Source organism: Castor canadensis, chromosome 5 (assembly GCF_047511655.1).
Source record: "Castor canadensis chromosome 5, mCasCan1.hap1v2, whole genome shotgun sequence".
NCBI classification, from domain to species: domain Eukaryota; kingdom Metazoa; phylum Chordata; class Mammalia; order Rodentia; family Castoridae; genus Castor; species Castor canadensis.
In genome coordinates this window covers 11,547,390-11,565,531 of record NC_133390.1, presented here as the reverse complement: position 1 = coordinate 11,565,531, position 18,142 = coordinate 11,547,390, and the positions used below count along the sequence as shown (strand labels likewise).

At 45.2% G+C, this 18,142-nt stretch overlaps 1 protein-coding gene across 3 annotated transcripts in view; it reads right to left on the bottom strand.

The window, feature by feature from the left end:
• Urb1 (URB1 ribosome biogenesis homolog) overlaps positions 1–18,142 on the bottom strand; it is a 65,616-nt gene that overhangs the window by 5,871 nt on the left and 41,603 nt on the right. For all 3 annotated transcript variants that reach the window (XM_020165702.2, XM_074072807.1, XM_074072808.1), the window contains 11 exons: positions 16,074–16,132; positions 13,963–14,156; positions 12,471–12,581; positions 12,305–12,368; positions 10,444–10,615; positions 9,854–9,959; positions 4,128–4,288; positions 3,431–3,542; positions 2,095–2,201; positions 1,421–1,564; positions 275–384 (listed from right to left, as the gene is read on the bottom strand). In XM_020165702.2, coding sequence (XP_020021291.2) covers positions 275–384; positions 1,421–1,564; positions 2,095–2,201; positions 3,431–3,542; positions 4,128–4,288; positions 9,854–9,959; positions 10,444–10,615; positions 12,305–12,368; positions 12,471–12,581; positions 13,963–14,156; positions 16,074–16,132 — 1,340 coding nt within the window. The remainder of the gene's footprint in view (positions 1–274; positions 385–1,420; positions 1,565–2,094; positions 2,202–3,430; positions 3,543–4,127; positions 4,289–9,853; positions 9,960–10,443; positions 10,616–12,304; positions 12,369–12,470; positions 12,582–13,962; positions 14,157–16,073; positions 16,133–18,142) is intronic.

Below are 18,142 nucleotides of genomic sequence, written 5' to 3'. Positions count from 1 at the left end.
AGACAGGAAGACTGGGGGGGTCTCTGCCAGTGTGAATGACAGCTGGTGTCTGTTGTTCCAAGGCAGACAAGAGACATTGAAAAATGGAGAAAAAGCCCTTTGGGCATCACCAGAAGTGGAATTGCCAGGTATATGGGGGTCTCCAGGGAAACTACTTCAGAGAGCATGGGTTCTACTGTGCACTCCCATCACTACCAAAGCCTGCGGTAGTGACTATGTCACCATCCTACCTTCTTCCCACCTGACACACATCTCTCATGCAAAAGGGACTTACTTGCTCTCGAGGATGTATAAAATCCATGTTAAGAGGCTATAGTCCCGTATGATTTCATAGGCAGATCTGGCAACATGGGCAGCATTCTGTAGAATTTCTAGAATCCAGTTCTGAATATCCAAAACAAAAAGATACTCTTCAGTGGAAAACCATACTTACTTGATCAAAGGAATGATTTCAAAAGGTAATGGCTCGCCACCATGACAAGTGGTTGTTGTGTTAGGTTTGTCAGAGTGGTGGCTGTGCAGGACAGTGTCTTCCCCACCAGTGGCAGCCAGACCGACCTCCAGCAACCAACAGGCCTGGGGAGATTGTCACATCATAAGGAACCAACCCACAAGAAAGATGCAACACAGAAATCATATGTCCTAGATATGTGGCAGCCCAGCTGGGAGAGAACACAGGCCCACTTCTAGACCAGCTGTGAGCAGCCAGGGGTTGTAAACATGAGACTGCTCCAGACAATCCACTTTATGCTTTAGAGTTCTCACACCACAGAAATAGAAAGATACTATGCCCAGATTCCATATTCTAATGTGTTTCTTAATCCTGACTCAGTCTTACTTCTCACACATTTTACATAACATCAGAAACAAAAGCTATCAGGCTCCAACAACTTGTGTGTGCAAAAACCTCACATGAGCTCTCAATGCTAGAGGCAGAGTTGGACAAACAGGTTCCTAATGAGCTAGGAGAGCTGGCGGTCAAAACTCCCGACTTCTTTCCTGCCTCTCTGCACTAAATGAAATTCTGGTGGCTCAGTGGCTCCTCTGTGGGATAATTTACTTCTCAGCTTTTGGTTAGCTCCACAGGTTCATAATCACTAATTAGTACCTCCCTCATGATGGCAAAGTAGAGACCTTCCTGTCAGCCAAGGCACAGCAAGAGGGCTGCACTGAAAAGCATTTCATCAGGGGACAAACTATACTGGATGTCACATTCTATGTCCACAAATGACTCAGTCTGCACCACATGCAGGCAACAGGACAGGCATTAATGGACTCTTGTTTTCCCTAATTCAAAGCCAGACTTAGGACAATCACATCCAGGCAGGGATTAAAATTCACATGGATGTGATGTTCAAATAAAACCACAAGAAAGAGCACAGACCATTCAGTTTCAAATAAACCTGCAGAAGCTGCTTACCTGTGCCACTTCGTCACACAACGGGCTGCTGAAGAAGGACAGGATTATGTGAAAGATCCCTCGTCTGGCACATAGCTCGTAACACTGCTTGTCGCGAATCCCCTGCCGCAGAATTCCCAATACCCACTCCTGCTCGTTTTTTTGCTATAACCCAGGCAAACAAGAAAGAAGTGTTAACTAAGTTGAAGCCTGTTATCTGACAACACTTGTCACACCGTTTTCCAGAGATAACAAAGACTGAAACACAGGGCCTGGCCTCTGTTTCTATTAAACCCTCCATCTCATCCCTGATCACACTTACTCAGGTCAGGAATAAAGGACTAAGTCAAGTTTAACGCCTGAGCTGTGTTAAGTCAGGGTTGATATTCCATGCAAGGATATTCAATACATAATCCAGGGATTTACCAAGGAATTATCAGAATGCCCTAAGACTCAGGGCTCCAACACAGCATAAAAGGTGTGAGAAGTGACATAAAGATCAATGAGAGGAATGGAAGAGCCTTCTACTCAGAGACCTGCATGATTCGTTCCTTTCCCGACCTGCTCTACACACTTGTGCACTGTGTGGGCTGTGTGGCAAACTGTACTAACAGGGAATACATTAGGATGACCGCTGTGGCTAAGTGATCTAGTTTAGGAGTCTCTGGGGACATGGAGAACATTGGTAGCATTACCTCAAAGTCAGAGCTGTAGAAGAACTGGTAGAAGCCTGGCACTTTGTCCATGTTCAAGTACTCGTGTGACAGCAGGAACTTGCTGATCTTCCAATACATGTGTTCCTCTGAAAATACAGGCAAACAGTCACTGACCACAGGCCTCAACAGGACAGCCCATGACCTGGCAGTGTGTGCGGGAGCACTCTGGGTGTCAGACATAAATCTCTGTCCCCACAAAATTTCTGAGTCCCTACCAGGATTACTGGTGCTCAAGAACAAGAATAGGATTAGACACCTGAGGTGGCCTCTGCACATGGGCCTTCTCTCATGGTTCAGAGACCACAGCTGGACCTGGCCCTGGCCAAATGGATGTCAGCCCAGAGCTCACACCACACCCACCAGGTACACCCGCCTCCAGCCTCACTGCCGCAGCAGGGGAGGCATGGATAGCTACTGAGTACAAGGCAGAGGTGGACACACAACTCCTCTTCCTGCTGCAGCCTCAGAGCCCAGCTTGGACCACTGTTGCCCCTCACAGGCTCTGCCTGATGGGGGATGGCTATGTGCAGGTGTCTCGGACTAAACCGGAGGCTAGGACCACAGACACTGTGGTCTGCTATCATTTCTCATGATCGGCTCTATCCTTTAGAATCTGCAAGTGGTTATTTTCTTTCCTCCCCAAGTTTTCAAGGCCGGGAAAATCCCTGTAATAAAAACTATGTGGGAGCAGATGAAGATAGACTGGAATTCTAAGAGTAGCTAGACTGCAGGGCTTTGGATGCATCGTTTATCCGGTTTTGGGGCCTCAGGTGGTAGAGCTCAGTTGGGCGGCTGTTTCCTCACCTGAGACATGGTCATACTAGACTAAAAGAACCCTGTGTTCCGAATGGTACCAACATTACTTTTCTCTGAATAACCCCAAAACATGGCCTTGCAATGACTTTACATCTTCTTCTCACATTGCCTTGGTGGAGATATCCCTGTTCCCCTGTGGGTAAAAACGGAGCCATAATCTAACACCTTGGGTGGCATCTGTATAATTCACATGCTTCTGAGCTGAGGAGCCAGGAGCCACACAAACTCTGAATTCACCAGTCACAGGTCAGTGATTAATAAACAGCATCGATGGTGAAAGAGGCGCTGCATGCAAGCTCACTGTGCCAGGCACCCCCTCAACCCAAGGGCTTTCATGTGCACGACTTGTGTCACCTTACAGCAACTCCACAAGCAGTGGTGCTTTCATCACCCCTGTTGTATAGTGAAGAAATTGAGGCAGAGTTACATCCGACGCAGACTGGCGCAAGTTCCTGCTGTTAGTTCTTGGGTTACCCTCAAATGGATAATATCAGGGTACCTGGTTTTAAAATCTGCAGTGCTGCCTTGGCAATGAAGAGAGCCAATGTAAAAGTGAGTCTCAGGTTTGGAGTTCGAATGCCATTTCGGACTATGTCCAACAGGTAAAGTAGCTGAATAACAGAGAGAAAAATACAAAGATGAGCATTTTTAGAACTGTGATTGTCTCGTCTTGCACAAGCTAGACCACAACTTTGCAGGGTGTGCCTTTTTCTCCTACCCTAGGGACACCAGATGCCAAGCCACAGGAGTGGGCCACTCTTGCCACCACATCAGGGGTGTCTGTTGTCTTTTACTTTTCTTTTAGGAGGTAGGCCCGTGCTCAATGGTAGAGAGAAGTCTGGCACTATGCCCAATCCAGTCCATGCCCAGAAGTCCAATCTACTCCTGTTCCTCTCCCAAGGCAGGGCATGGGTTCTGAGGATTTGTGTGTTGGGGGTAATGACCACCTTCACCATTGAGTGTGTACCAAAGAACCATTTTGTTTACCCACAGGAGAGCTGAGAATCAGAGGCAACCCCCCACCTCATTACCTCCCAAGGAGAACAAACATACTCCTCGGCAGAAAGTCTCCTGGCAACCTACCAGCTCCGTGTTCTTCAGTAAATCCTCCCACTAGACTATGTGGCCAGCTAAGTCCCTGAATCCTGGCAGGCCCCCACCCTGCCTCTCGTCGGAAGCCCCCACTTCCTACGCACCTGGGACTGCTCCCGGAACCGAGCGCCCTCCAGGTGTGAGCGGTAGGATGCCAAGACGTAGTAGGCCGCAGCTCGCATCTGGGGGTCATAGCTGCTAAGAGCCGCAATAGTCAGGCCCAGAGCATTTGAATCCAGAAATTTTCGACAGTCTACCACAAATTCTACAGGAAGTAAAATAAAACATTAAGCATGCAACAGGATTTCATGACTGTGCTTCATCCCGGAGAAGCTGATTTCCATCAGCTACCAGTGTCACACACAAGGAAGCAGGTCTCTCTCTAGTAGCCCCTCAAAGGATGAGCAAAAGAGCATCTTCCCGCCTGTGACAATAATCACCATGCTGTTGGTTTCTAAGATGCTGGTGAACCCAATCAGGGTTACTTCATTACTTCCACAAACACCCAGTAAGCTGGAACAGTAGAGACCTGCACGAGATCTGGCATGCCTGCAGCTAAGGGAATGTGGCATGGGAATCAGCTCTCAGCTCTGCTTCATTCAGCCAGGGCCTCATGGCTCCCATGTGTGAGCATCACTGAGGAAAACAGAGAAGGAAGCAGAAGCCAGGAGACTCAGCTAGTGTGACCAATTGAGCCTGGCCTGTCAACTTAACAAAGGATTTGCCTACATTCATTCCCCAGCACTGGAGAAAAAAAAAGAGCTTGCTGGCTGACATCCAATTGCTATCTGGGAGGCCTTGAGGTGCTCCCAACTGCTCCAGAGGACAAGGCCTAGACCTAGAGACAGAAGGCCAAACACATGGGGAAGCCAACCTTTCCACCACTTAAAGGGCCTGATTTTCAGTAGCAGAATTCAGAACACCTCAACTCCTCTTCAACAAGAACTCAAGCCTTTTTACAAGACAAATTGGCTCAAAAGAACCTCACAACAGAGACAGGTCACCTTGTTTAAAACTGATTAATCTGGTCATGATAGTTACCCAAGACTGACTGACCAGTCGCCTAATTAAACAAGGAACAAAACACAAGCCAAACGAAAAGACTGTCCTAAATGAATAATCTGGGGCTATACTACCAATAAAATATATATCACAAATAGCAACTTAAAAAGTTAGAGGAAAGATGGAGCATGTTAAATGGAGAGATGGGAGATCTAAAAAGCCAACCCAAAGCTGGGTGAAGTGGCTCAAACCTATAATCCTGGCTACTTTGGAAAGCTGAGATCAGGAGGATCATAGTTTGAGGCCAGCCAGGGCAAATAGTGCATGAGACCCCATCTTCACAATAACCAGAGCAAAATGGACTAGAGGTGTGGCTCAAGTGGCAGAGTGTCTACTTTGTAAGAGCAGTTCAAACCCCAGTCTCACCAAAAAAGTGAAAACTAAAAAAAAAAAAGAAAAACTGAAGTAAAAATAACATACTGTGAAATTTATGGATACGAAAGTAAAATAAAATGTATAAGAATAGCACAAAAGGCAGGAAGGGAGAAATGGCTCTATGCTGATATAAGTTCCTTACACGATGCATGAAGTAGAATCATCTCACTGGAAGGTAAACTGTGATCAACCCTAAAGCAAACACTAAATGTGCACACACACATGTTGCTGTTAAAAGCTACAAGATAAAATGGAGTCAGATCAACAACCTCATTAAATGTAAGACAGAGATGGTCAGGTCAGACAGGGCTCGCGTGCATGCTGCCTACCAGAAGCCCATTTCTAACGTCAAAACCCTAAGACTAAGGGTGAAGAATGGAAAAAGAATAATCACGTCACTTTTGGGTTTCAACAGCTTACGGACTTGGCTTTCTTTCTAACAAGTGATTCTCCTTGATGAGGGAGGAGAACCAAAAAGTTTTAAAGGAATTACACCATGGACGAAATGGTATTGCTTTAGACAACGGATATGTTTAACAGATACCTGCATACCTACATAAGGAATCCACGTAAGTACAGTAAATTTGGGGAGGGAACAGTCTAAACATTTAATGTTACACTCACTAAAATGAGCCAGTACTCGGTTGGGGTATTTTTGGTAATCACTGACATTCTAAGACAAATGAATTTTCCATGTGTCCATGAGCAAAAGTCAACTTCAGATTTCGTGGCCACTTCTGCTACTCTATGGAAGTCTTGGCTTTGTAGTACTTATGGAAAAGAGTTGCCCTTGGGATCTGAAATATAATAGGCTATTTAAAAATAGTTGTAAATGCCATTCTCTGATTTAAGAACCTCATGAATAATAAGATGACCTTCCAAAAACATCTTCAGATCAAAATGGCTTAACCAGGACAATTATGGAGGATTAAAACCAAAAGTGTCCAGATTTGGTGGGCTTTTGTGTCAGTGCAAGTGTCAGGAAGAGTTCCTGAGCTGCTTCGTATACTGCAACTCCAGAGATGAACTACGGGGTGGGGCTCATCACAGTGGAGAAGAGTAGACAGGCCCAGCATGCTGGTTGTCTGTACACGAGGCTCAGAGAACTGCAAGTAGGCCTTCTCAGGTTGGCTGCTTTGTGGCAGATGTGAATTATGAGCTAAAGATTTGCCCTGTTCTGTTGAGGATAAGAATTTGCTGTGGAAAAAGCATTTGTCACTGCCATTGCTGGTCCTTGTTCTTGGCCAAGGACTCAAAAGAAGGGAGGTAGTAAGGTTATGAAAATATGTTCCCACTTTTAGCAAAGGGTTGAAACTAGAGCAGTAGATAGAGATACAGTGTCTCTGAAGACCCACACATAAGGACTAAGCTGATGTTAGACTGCAGGAAGCTTAGCAATACCTGGGCCAGGTGTGGAGTACAAGGATACTGTTGGGACCTTTGCTACAAGCAGCATAGGTGAATCTTACAAATGCAACATGGAATCATGGACAGTGCCATTTTCATAAAGTTCAAATACAGAACTGGCCCCTCCTGGGCAGTTGGGGCTTGAAGAGCCACCTATTATGCTCTGTTCCTTCATCTGACTGGTGGTTCCACCAAAATTCAACCCATGCAAACATGACTTGTGTACTTTCTTTATGTCACACATTAACTCATTTTACTGCTAGGAATAGTCCTTTCCTGACAAACTGGTGTTTCTAACCAGAAGTCAGTGAAGGCAGTTTAAGCCTCCCACTTTTTGCTTGAGGTGACAAGAAAACCACAGCAATACCTAATAAACCTACTTTTTGGTGGTGTCGGATTTTGGTATATCTACTTCCCTCTGTACCTCTATGGGTTCTGAAATGTTCTATTTCAATGTGAATCTTGAGTATCACCAGTTTTTGACAGTACGGGGTTTGAACTCAGAACCTCACACTTGCTAGGAAGGTGCTCTACCACTTGAGCCACACACCCAGCCAAACTATCACAAATCCTTTTTAAGATGAGGATGGATATGCTCTGCAAACTTTTACCTGTCTTATATCACTAAGACTTGAAATAGGCTGTATTGAAAAACTTAAAGGTAAGAAGAATGGTGGAGCAGAACTTTCCCACTTTAAAAGACCATTTATGCCAGGTACCAGTGGCTCATACTTGCAATCTTAGCTACTTGGGAGGATGAGATAGGGAGGATTGCAGTTGGAGGTGAGGCAGGGCAAACAGTTTGTGAGATACCCATCTCCAAAATAACCACAGGAAAATGGACTTGTGGCATGGCTCATGTGGTAAAGCGCTTGCTTTGCAAGTAAGAAGCCCTGAGTTTCAGTCCCATCTCCAGCCTCCATAAGAAGAAAGGAGAAACAAAGAACAATGTTTAAGATTTTGTGAAAAATACCCTCTTACACTATTACCAAGTCACTGTGTATCTCCTAAAAGCCCCATTGTGAGATAGGAATAGACTAAATGACTTGTTAGAATTCACTCAAGTTATAATACCCAGCAACTTCAGGTTTTCAGACTGTGGAAAATTTATTTTCCTGTTTTATGAAGAACAGATTTGACCAGCACCATCAAGGCAGAGGTAGGAGGTCAGAAGAGTTTCCTGCCAGAGTAGTGACTCTACCTCAGTAAGTTTGTTGCCTAATGGTCACCAGGGTGGTTCAGACACCTATCTGCTATCATCCTATGTACATCTGTATGAAATGCCCTTGCTCTCTTATAAATAAAACCCAGCTTTAGCAACAAAGCACAAAAATCATTGAGGGAGCTGGCACCAGCACACAGGGCCACTGATGGGGAAATATGGATGAAAAGTCAGGCCCCTTTGATCCTTTTAAAGAGGGTATAAAGGACAGTGGTGGATGTACAGCATGTCTGTTTGTAGATAGGAACATGTGCATGTAAAAAAAGAAAATTTCAAGTTTAGAAAGGGGGAAAAGTGGATGAACAGTGGGACGTGGTCTTCCCAGTCCACCTAAACTTATCCATCTATGAAGTCTCATACAAAGGAGCCCCTTTTATGTGCTACCCTGGCTGTGCAAAGGAGCACAGAAGCCAAACACACACCTCCATGCCCCCAACAGACCCAGGACACTTAGTTTTTTCTTGAAGGTCCAAACAGAATCTCACAGGTATCTAAAAGCAAGCTGGACTGCAGAGAACACACATCACTGGTAAGATGAGTTTCCTCCAGAACGAGGAATGGCCTGAAGTCAGGTTGAGGGAGATTTTCACTGCCCATCTTGAATCTTGAATTTGCATGAATTATCTAACATCAAAACTAATTAAATAATGACTCCCTATTCTGAGATGGGACTACACATACTTTTTCTTATTCTTCCTGTTAAATACAACTGAAGACTTTGAACATTACATATAAAATAAAGAAAGAATGAAGAGCAGCTCGGGGCCTTGAGACCCAGGGAAGGGCAAGGCAGTTATCCCTGGGCTGCACTCGTGCTCTGTGTCCCAGACTTGGAACTGAAGAAGTCAGCAACCTAATAGGCGCAGACATAAAAGCCTGCTCTCTTGAGCCAAGACTCGACTCTCTCTGGGCCAAGGGGCAGCCCAGCAAGAGAAAAAACTTCAGACAGCAACAACTCTGTTCCAGTCAACACCTCCCTGTTGCCCCCATGATGAAAGCAAAGCAAGAGAGGGCGTTCAGACTGCCACCCTGCCAGGCTGTAAGGAGGAGCCCCCAGCTCCCCTCTACCCACACCAAGAGAGCAGAGAGCAGAGGCCTCTTATTCCCACTGCACAGTGACAACTCCCTCTTGCTCCCTGGAGGGTGTCAGAGGAAGCCTAGGGGACAGTGAGAACTTTCACTTCTGCTCAGCATGACCAGGCAGAGCCCTATTAGTAACCACTGCCTTTGCCCGCCCAGCCTGGAAGGCTCCCTGGAGGCCTCATGGCAGCCGGACTTCCCCCGATATTGTTCAAGGACACTCTCAGGTTTTAAGATTACAAATACTTTTATAAAAAACTGTTGTACAAAGACAGGTCTAATGGTGCGCACCTCTAGGCAGAAGCAGGAGGATCTCAAGTTTGAGGCCAGCCCAGGTAAAGTTACTGAAACCTATCTTAAAACAAAACAAAACAAAACAAAACCAAACAAAACAAAAGGGCTGATGGTGTAACTCAAGTGGTAGAGTGCTTGTCTAGCAAGTGTGAGGCCCTGGGTTCATTCCTAGTACAAGAGGGGTGGAAAAAACATCACTGTATATTTAAAATATAAAAATGTGACTTTGCTGAAAAATCACTGAATGAAAGGTCAGAAGACAGTTGAAGACCCTGAAAGAATGATTTTTGAGATTCACATCCTAATCTGAGTCATGGCATCAACTACCACCATCCTCTGACTCCAGCACCCACAAGGCCAGCTTGACCCCAAGAAGGTGGCTGTGCTTACCTGGCCTGGTCAGCTCCCCGAAGAGCTGAAGGAGAAAGCAGGGGTCATAAAGGCTGTCAAGATCCACTTTCACGCTCTTGTCTTTATATATTGACTCCTGTGCATTCTGAAACAGCCGAAACCAACAAAAATGCATGATTCAACCTCTGGAATGTAACAGCACATTATTTATGTTAGCCCACTATTGCCATAGCTCAAATTATTTTGAATATTTAAGAGCATAAAGCAAAACGCACTTCTGTAAAAAGCAGTGCTTATCCAAGACATGATATGATCTTTGGGATGTGCTTCAAAATAAGTTTTTTTTTTTTTTTTTAAATAGGGGCAGGTAATAAAACAGGGTGCCCAGCATAACAACTGAGTTATGTGATGGGAACTTGGGGGTCCAGTCTGTATTTCTATATATAGTTGGAATTTTACTTAAAAATTAATGAGAGGGCTAGAGACATGGCTCAAGTGATAGAGCACTTGCCTAGCAAGCACAAGACTCTGAGTCAAACCCCAGTACTACCAAAAAAAATTAACAAGAAAAAGGAAGGCCAGGGTGCAGATGGAGCACTGGGGGAGGCGCAGAACAGCAGCAGCCGCACCTCAGGGGGCAGCAGCTTCCGGTGCTGGGGGAAGTGCAGGATGGTTTGCATCATGCGGTCCTGATCCAGGAGGCAGAGAATGTCCCCGACACTCGGCTGCTGCCACAGTGACTTGCCCAGACTCCGGCGTGTCTTGTGGTGTTCCACAGCTGCGGGACCCCAGAGCAGCACCCTAGAGCCAAAGAAGGGAAGGCAGACTGGCAACAGGGCCCACGGGAACACGAATGATGCCAATGGTCACATGGGCAGAACCCATGAAGATGCCAGCTCATGCCAGGACTGTTTTGGATGTGTCCGTGTGATCTACAATAGATCCCCTACACAGCTTATGAAGCAGGCGGTGGTAATGGCGAAGCTGACTGCAGTGACAGTTGGTGATGACAGCAGCCAGCTCCCACACGCTACTTATGACGTGCCTGGCATGGGGCTCTAAGACCTTTGCATACATTAATTCACTTAACCTGTGCAACAACCCCATTCGTAAGAGGTACTGTTATCACCCCCTTGTGTGAATGAGGAAAAGAGGCAGAGAGAGGATTAAGAAAGGTGCTGGGCTGGATATGAGCCAGCTGGTAACAGAGCCAGGATTCAAACTTTGGGAGTCTGGCTCCAGAGCTAGGCTAGCCCAGCAGAAGCCAGACTGCTTGCTGTTTGCAGGAGATATGAGCAAACCAATAGAGCCTGTAGCTGGCCCCATCTCCTGTCTTCCCTGTGTAGCCACACGCTCTATATCCAGTCCCCACTCAGCCATCCAGAGGCCCACCTCGCCTTCTACCTAGAAAATGATTTGTGACTCTCTCTTCTTGCTACCTGCCTCCCCACTGCTGCCAGGATGCTCCCCAAAACCCAGCTTTGTGGAGGCTACTTCCCTGTTCCTAGACTTCTATCAGCTCTCTACTGTCTCCTGAACAGAGAGGAAAATACTCAGGCCTATGACCACCATACCATCTGACTTTTCCTCATGCAGGGATGATCCTATTCCAAAAGGGGCAACGGACAGAGCACCAACCCCAAAGCAATGACAGCGAGCCAATGTTTGAGGGGAAGGAGAGCCAACGTCTCTGTGTAGGACTTGGGTTCTGTTTCCTTTCTTTGAGGTTGGGAGTGGTGTTTGGGCCTACATTGCTTATCTTTACACAAAGTGTTCTAAAAGGTAAATAGTTTTGTTTTTTCCCTGTAGAGCCCTCCTGAACATTTTCTTAGTCCAGGTAGCGGCTTCCTGTCTGAACACACAAGATCTTTGCTTGTGTGGCATTGGGCAGATGTGAAGGTAGGTGCTGGCTCCACAAGCTGAGAAGGAAAAGAATTCAAGGCAACAGAGTTCAATAATGCTTTCTATCAAGGGTGCATTTGGTCAGTTCCTGCAGGGCCCCCAGTGAAAGGCTAGAAACTCAACCCAGAAGCTCAGGATCAGACCTGTACAGCAGACAGACAGACAGACACACACACGTGCAGACAGACAACAGCGTAGATTTCATGTTCTGTTCTCCTCCCCAAATTTCCCCATCATGAGTCCTCCAAACAGCAAAGCATGAAGTGAAAGGTTTTCAGAAAAATCAATCTCAGAGATCAACCAGCCAGGAGTGAGTCGGGGGCACCCGTGAGTGGGCAGAGCAGGGGTCCCTACAACAGACATGACCTCAGTTCAAAGCCAAAGTCATCCCCTACAACCTGGTTGGAACTGTGTATGAACTAGAGAAGCTCTGCTGTCACCCCTGCCCTAAGGATCAAAAACAAATGAACAGAATCTTGAACTTGGAGCTCACTGTGTGGCAGGCACCACTGGGACCAATGCCTTCATTGGTAGTAGATGGGAACCATCTACTACTGGTTCCCATCCATCTGTAGACTCAACACTCACTTGAAGTTGATGAAGCTGAGACTGTTCTGTTCATATGCCCGGAGAAGAAGCAAAATCTTCTGGTCTGGAAGTCAAATGAGGGTCACTTTAGGAAGCCAAGTGCTTTCAACACACAAGGAGATGTGACCAACCAGCCTCCTTCCCTCCCCATTCCTCAAACCCTCACCAAGGACGCTGAGGGTGGCACCATAGGCTCCGAGAAGTACTGCAAAATGGCTGCTCTCACAGACAGATGGGCACAGCCTCACCACTGCCGACATTAGGTCCACCAGCGCTTCTGGAAGAAATGACAAGGAAATGTCAGTCACTGCAGGGACACATATTCCAGGTAAAGCAGAGAAGCACTTCAGGGAACACTTACGTGTCTGAAGTGTCCTTCTCTGAACAATGTTCAACTTGGGGCTGCCGTCTAGCCCATTCCCCTTTGTTACGTATTTTTAAAATAAACGTGTCTTCACAGTCACCATCTTCTAGATCTTTGTGGCTAAAAACCAGTCTCTGCTCATGCCCCTACCAGGTGATAAGCCTGGGAGCATTCTCCCCCACGATTATACTACCAAAATATCCACAATTTCTGCCTGAATAGAAGGTATAGCCCTTTTCATTTTTTCTACTATCTATACTAGTAATTTGTGTAATAGTTGGTCTCAATTCAGCAGTTTATTTTATTTTTAATTAATATTTTTGGTGGTACTATAGTTGGAACGCAGGGCCTTGTGCTTATTAGGCAGGCACTCTACCAGTTAAGCCACAATCTCATCTGTTTTTTGCTTTCATTATTTTTCAGATAGGGTCTCATGTTTTTGCCTGGGGCTAGTCTTGGACCACAATCCTCCTACCTGTGTCCTGAGTAGTTGGAAGACAGCATATTTATTGAGATGGGCTCTTGCAAATTTTTTTGCTTGAGCTGGCCACAAACTGTTACCCACCTAAGTGATGATATTACAGGTATTAGCCACTGTGCCTGGCCAATCCAGCAATTTATTAGACTGACCCTGCGGTGACTTATGGTGTGGGGGTGCAGCTGCAAGAGGACAGAAGCATTCAGATCATCTTCTCGACATAGTCTACCCAATACTCTGGACTCCTGGGTATACAGTGAATGCTTACTAAATTGGGGATGGAGCACAGATCTGGCTTTAGAAGAGAATGAGCAAGTTCTAGCCTCTTCCCTTGATAAGTTCCCATCTTCCCACTAGGAAATTCATGCAGCTTTTATCAATTTATCTCAGGTCACATATCCACACTTCTTTTGTTTGTTTGTTTGTTTGTGGTGGGACTGGGGCTTGAATTCAGGCTGTCACACTTGCAAAGCAGGTGCTTTACAGCTTGAGCCACACCTGCAGTCCTAGATACCATGTTTTCCTACACCTCCTACCCTCCCCTAACTCCCAAACTTCAACACCATGCATGATGTGGCAGTGAGATCTCCAACACAACCTCTGTTACCCAGGTAAGGCCTTCAAAACAGGGCTGCCTTTGCTATTTGATCTGGAGACAGAGCTTTATCTTGACATTGGAGTTGACAGAAACAAGGCAATTCAAATGCCTGATTGGCTCTGAAAACAACTCCGGGAGAAGTTTTGGCACACGGCTACTTTGATGCGACCAGGAAATAAAAGTGGGAAGTAAACTGGATAGGTAAGGAGAAGGGTCACCTTTTACTTGACTGTCTGGGTTTCCCTCTTCCTCGGATGTCAGCAGGGTTGGCAAAAACAGGGAATGCTGGGTGAGCATCATGTGGACCACTGGGAGCTGAATGAGCTTTGGGCACATGGGACTTTCCGGGCCATACAGTAGCTGCGTGGCGGTGTGGAGGGTCTTTAAAAAGGTGTGGTCCTGATACCGAAATCTGGGAGGCAAACCAAAAGTAAAGAGCTTAACTGGAAGGGAAGTTTGTTTATAGGAAACAATAAAACTTTTACTTCTTAGAACTTTATTAGGAAGACTTTTAAACACAGCACAAATTGGGAATTTTGGATCTGTTATCTGGATTCCACCACTGACATATTACTTGCCTTTTCACATTCCTGCCTGTTCACAGACACAAGGATCGCTTCTAAAAGCAACGTGGGACACAGTGCATTTACAAGTCACATCGCTAACAATAGGACATGTTCTGAAAACTGTGCCATTAGGCAACTGTCACCATATGAACAATGCACAGGGCACTCACATAAACTAAGACAGCTATGGCACTGCTAAGGTATATAATCTCACATGGGACCACCACCATGTATGAGGTGATCACTGGCCGAACCATCTTATGTGACATGTGACTGAATTTTCTTTTTGATACTACACCCTGTGTAGGTTAAACACCAGGAGGCAGCAGAACTGCTGAGTCTGAGAAGAGACACTTGGTGCCCCAGTTGACCCTGCCAGCTCAGCCTCTCTCCCTCCTTCCCTCCTTCCAGCCCCTCAGAACTTCTAGCACAGGGCTCAGGAATTTCTTGAATCCTTTCAAAACCCACCAGACGAAAAGAAGAAGCAACATATCTAGGAAAAAGCCTGTAAGTTCTATGTGAAAATGTTAAGAATCAGCCAACACATGGTGGGCACTCTAGAAACATAAATTAACCAAAGACAGAAAGAAATGTCACTGTTCCATGATAGTCATTTATGGCTACCACTAACCTAAGACCATCCCTTACTTCTTTCTCTCCTCTGTGTGAGATGTTCTTTTCTGACTACTGCAAGTTCATGAATGATCAGGGAAATGAAAATTGCAGACACAACATCATTTCATAAACGCCAAAAACTAAAGAGTTTAGCCAAACCAGGCACCAACAAGGCTGTAAGGGCAAATGAACTCTTGAACACCCCCTGCTGGGATCAGTCACTCAACCTGGGAGAGTAATTTGTAAACACACACACAGTGACACTGAAGATATGCTGATACTAGCGGCCAGTACACCCCCCTCGCACTCCAACACTGCTACCTGTGTGCCAGAAGACATGTGGGAGTCACTGCAGGACTGTAAAAGGCAGGGAGGACTGGGGCAACAGTGTGGACATCCGCAGTCAAGGTCTGGCTAAATAAACTCATGTAAAGCCCAAAGGCAGAATACTTCATGGCAGTAAAAATGAATGGCTTACTTAGAGCTATACTAGTCAAACTGGTAAATCAGGAATGCCTGAATGAAGAAAAGGCATACAAAGAATGTTAATCTGTGTAAAACATTAAACAAACTAAATAGCACTGTTGAGACGCATACTGACGAAGTATGAACACAAAATATACATGCACAAGACAAAGTGCAGTCCCAGAAGAGGGATGACCTTTGGTGGGGAAGAGAGAAGATGACACTGAATTAGGACAAATACAGAAACTGCAGCATTTATCACATTTAGGCACAGCTATTATTCTCTGTACATTTCAGTATTTTTAAGATCTGTAACTTTTCAAATGCTGCCTTTTCTTCATCATTAGCCGTGCCTTGAGTGTCAATAGGTGAATCAGCTGTCTCAAAAATTCTTGCCTTTTAGCCCTAGAAATGAGGTGACCCCATGCTACAACTACGAAAGGGGATGTGCGAAAGGGGACATGCATGGTGGAAAACATTCCACCTTTACCATACACACACACACACATATATATATATATATATATATATATATATTTTTTTTTTTTTCCCCCCTTCTTCTTCAGTGCTGGGGTTTTAATTCAGGGTCTCATGTTTGCTAGGCAGGCACTCTACCACTTGTGCCACTCTGCCAGCTACATTCCCACCTTTATAAATGCACCAAGAAAATAAAACCAACTTACTTGAGTCCTGTCTTCACCAATTTCTGCCAATTGCCAGGGTCAATTTCATTGAGTACATGCTAGTATAAAGCAAGCAAGAAATGTGTATGAAACATCTCACTGAACTAAAAAACTGGTTATTTCTACTATTAGTGCTAACATTTTTAACATACCTAGGCTCATCAAATGGACAAAAGGAAATTTCCTGAATAGTCTTGTTATATTTTCCTTGTCTACTACTTCAGACATGCTAATAGACCTACAATAGCCTTTTATTAGTCAATGGAAACTACTCTGGCTGCACAAAAGGCAGTCTGTAGAACTGGAGGACCAGTGTGGCTGCAGAGACCAGCTGACGGCAGTGTGTGCTTGGCTGTGGCTACCCTCGGCTGGCCAAGCAGTGGAGACCTCAGTGCCAGAGTATGAAGAAAACCCCAGACTGTTCCCAGAGGCTCTCCTCCTGCTCATCACACAGTCTTAGATATGCATCCTCTTTGCTCCAGCACTTCCTCTTTCAGGAACAACTGATCATGTGTGCAGGGACCACGAGAGATACTCATCACAGCATTCTTTATAAGAGCAAAACACTGGAAAGCCATCCACAGGTCCAGCAGTGGACATTAAGTGCAGTTCACTTACCTAGAAAATCAGTCCATTACCAAGGTCAGAGAAGGTCCACAGTCATCGGCATGGGGAAAAAGGTTGCAAAACATGGTATTGTGTTAAAAAGCAAAACAAAGTTGGGTGCTTGTGGCTCACGCCTGTAACCCTAGTTACTTAAAGGTCAGGAGGACTGCAGTTTGAAGCTAGCCTGGGCAAATAGTTCGTGAGACCCTATCTTGAAAAAATCCATCACAAAAAAGAGCTGGTGGAGTGGCTTGAGGTATAGGCCCAGTACTTGAGTTCAAACCCCAGTACTGCAAAAGAAAAAAACAAACAAACAAACAAAACAAACAAACAAACAAAACCCATAGGCTACATCTAACATGCATAATAAGATACTATTAGTACAAAAATTTATACTTAGTTTTCTCTCTCAACTATCTCTCTCTCTCTTAAGCACACACACACACAGATATACAGCAATGTCTCTGAAAGGATATTCACCAAAGTTATAAAGGGGTGTTTCCAGGTAATGGAAAATGTTTTACTTTCTTCTTTAGATTTTTTTTTTTTTTGCATTGTTGATATTTACAATGGGTGTATTTGTTAGCTTTATAATCACAAACACTAGTAACTCTAAGTTTTCAGGGGCTTGGGGGAAGTACACAATGGAATACTACTCAGCAATGAAAAGCAGTAAGCTATTCCTTCCCACAGTGGATGTGTCTGGAAAGTACAATTTAATGGAAGGAAGCCAAACCCACAAAAGGGTGCGTATGATTTCAAATCTGTGAAGATTTAAGATAGGCAAAGTAGATCAGGTGTGGCAGCACACACCTGTCATCCCAGTACTTGGGAGGCTGTGGTAGGAGAACCTTAGTTTAAGGCCAGCCTGGGCTACGTCTGCCTCAAAAAAAATCTAAATAAATAATACAATAAGAAAAGGCAAAATAATCTAATGGGTTACTTTAGAGGGAAGTCAGTTTGGAGAAGTAGCACAAGGATTTTCTGAGCTGGAAATCTTAAGACAGGAGTGTGGGAGACATGGGTATATAACCAAACACTTAACAGCCACGTATTTTCAATTCAGGTAAACTCTACCTCAATTAAACAAGAGTGGAGTGAGGAGGAGGCCTGTGCCTAAGAGAGCACTGCCTGTCACTGGATGGAGGGGCTGCTGTGAAGCCCTGCAGCATTCTCTGCCTGGCTGGTGAGTTAAGCATCACCACCTCCACGGCTCAGCTCTGTCCAAGTCTCGGGCACCTTTCCCCCCTCAGTCCTGCCATGTCTGGGTTCCTGTGCACCTTCAGTTCACAAACATGTGACACACGATTAGGTCTGAGAGTACAGGTTATACAGTCCCTTAAAATGACTAAGTGAGCATGTGGCTTGCTCCAGGACTTACACATGTCTGTCTTACTATACTTGCTCATTTTTACCTGGAACTATTTTTCTGAGGATTGCTTTAGGTGACTGGTCTTGGGTTC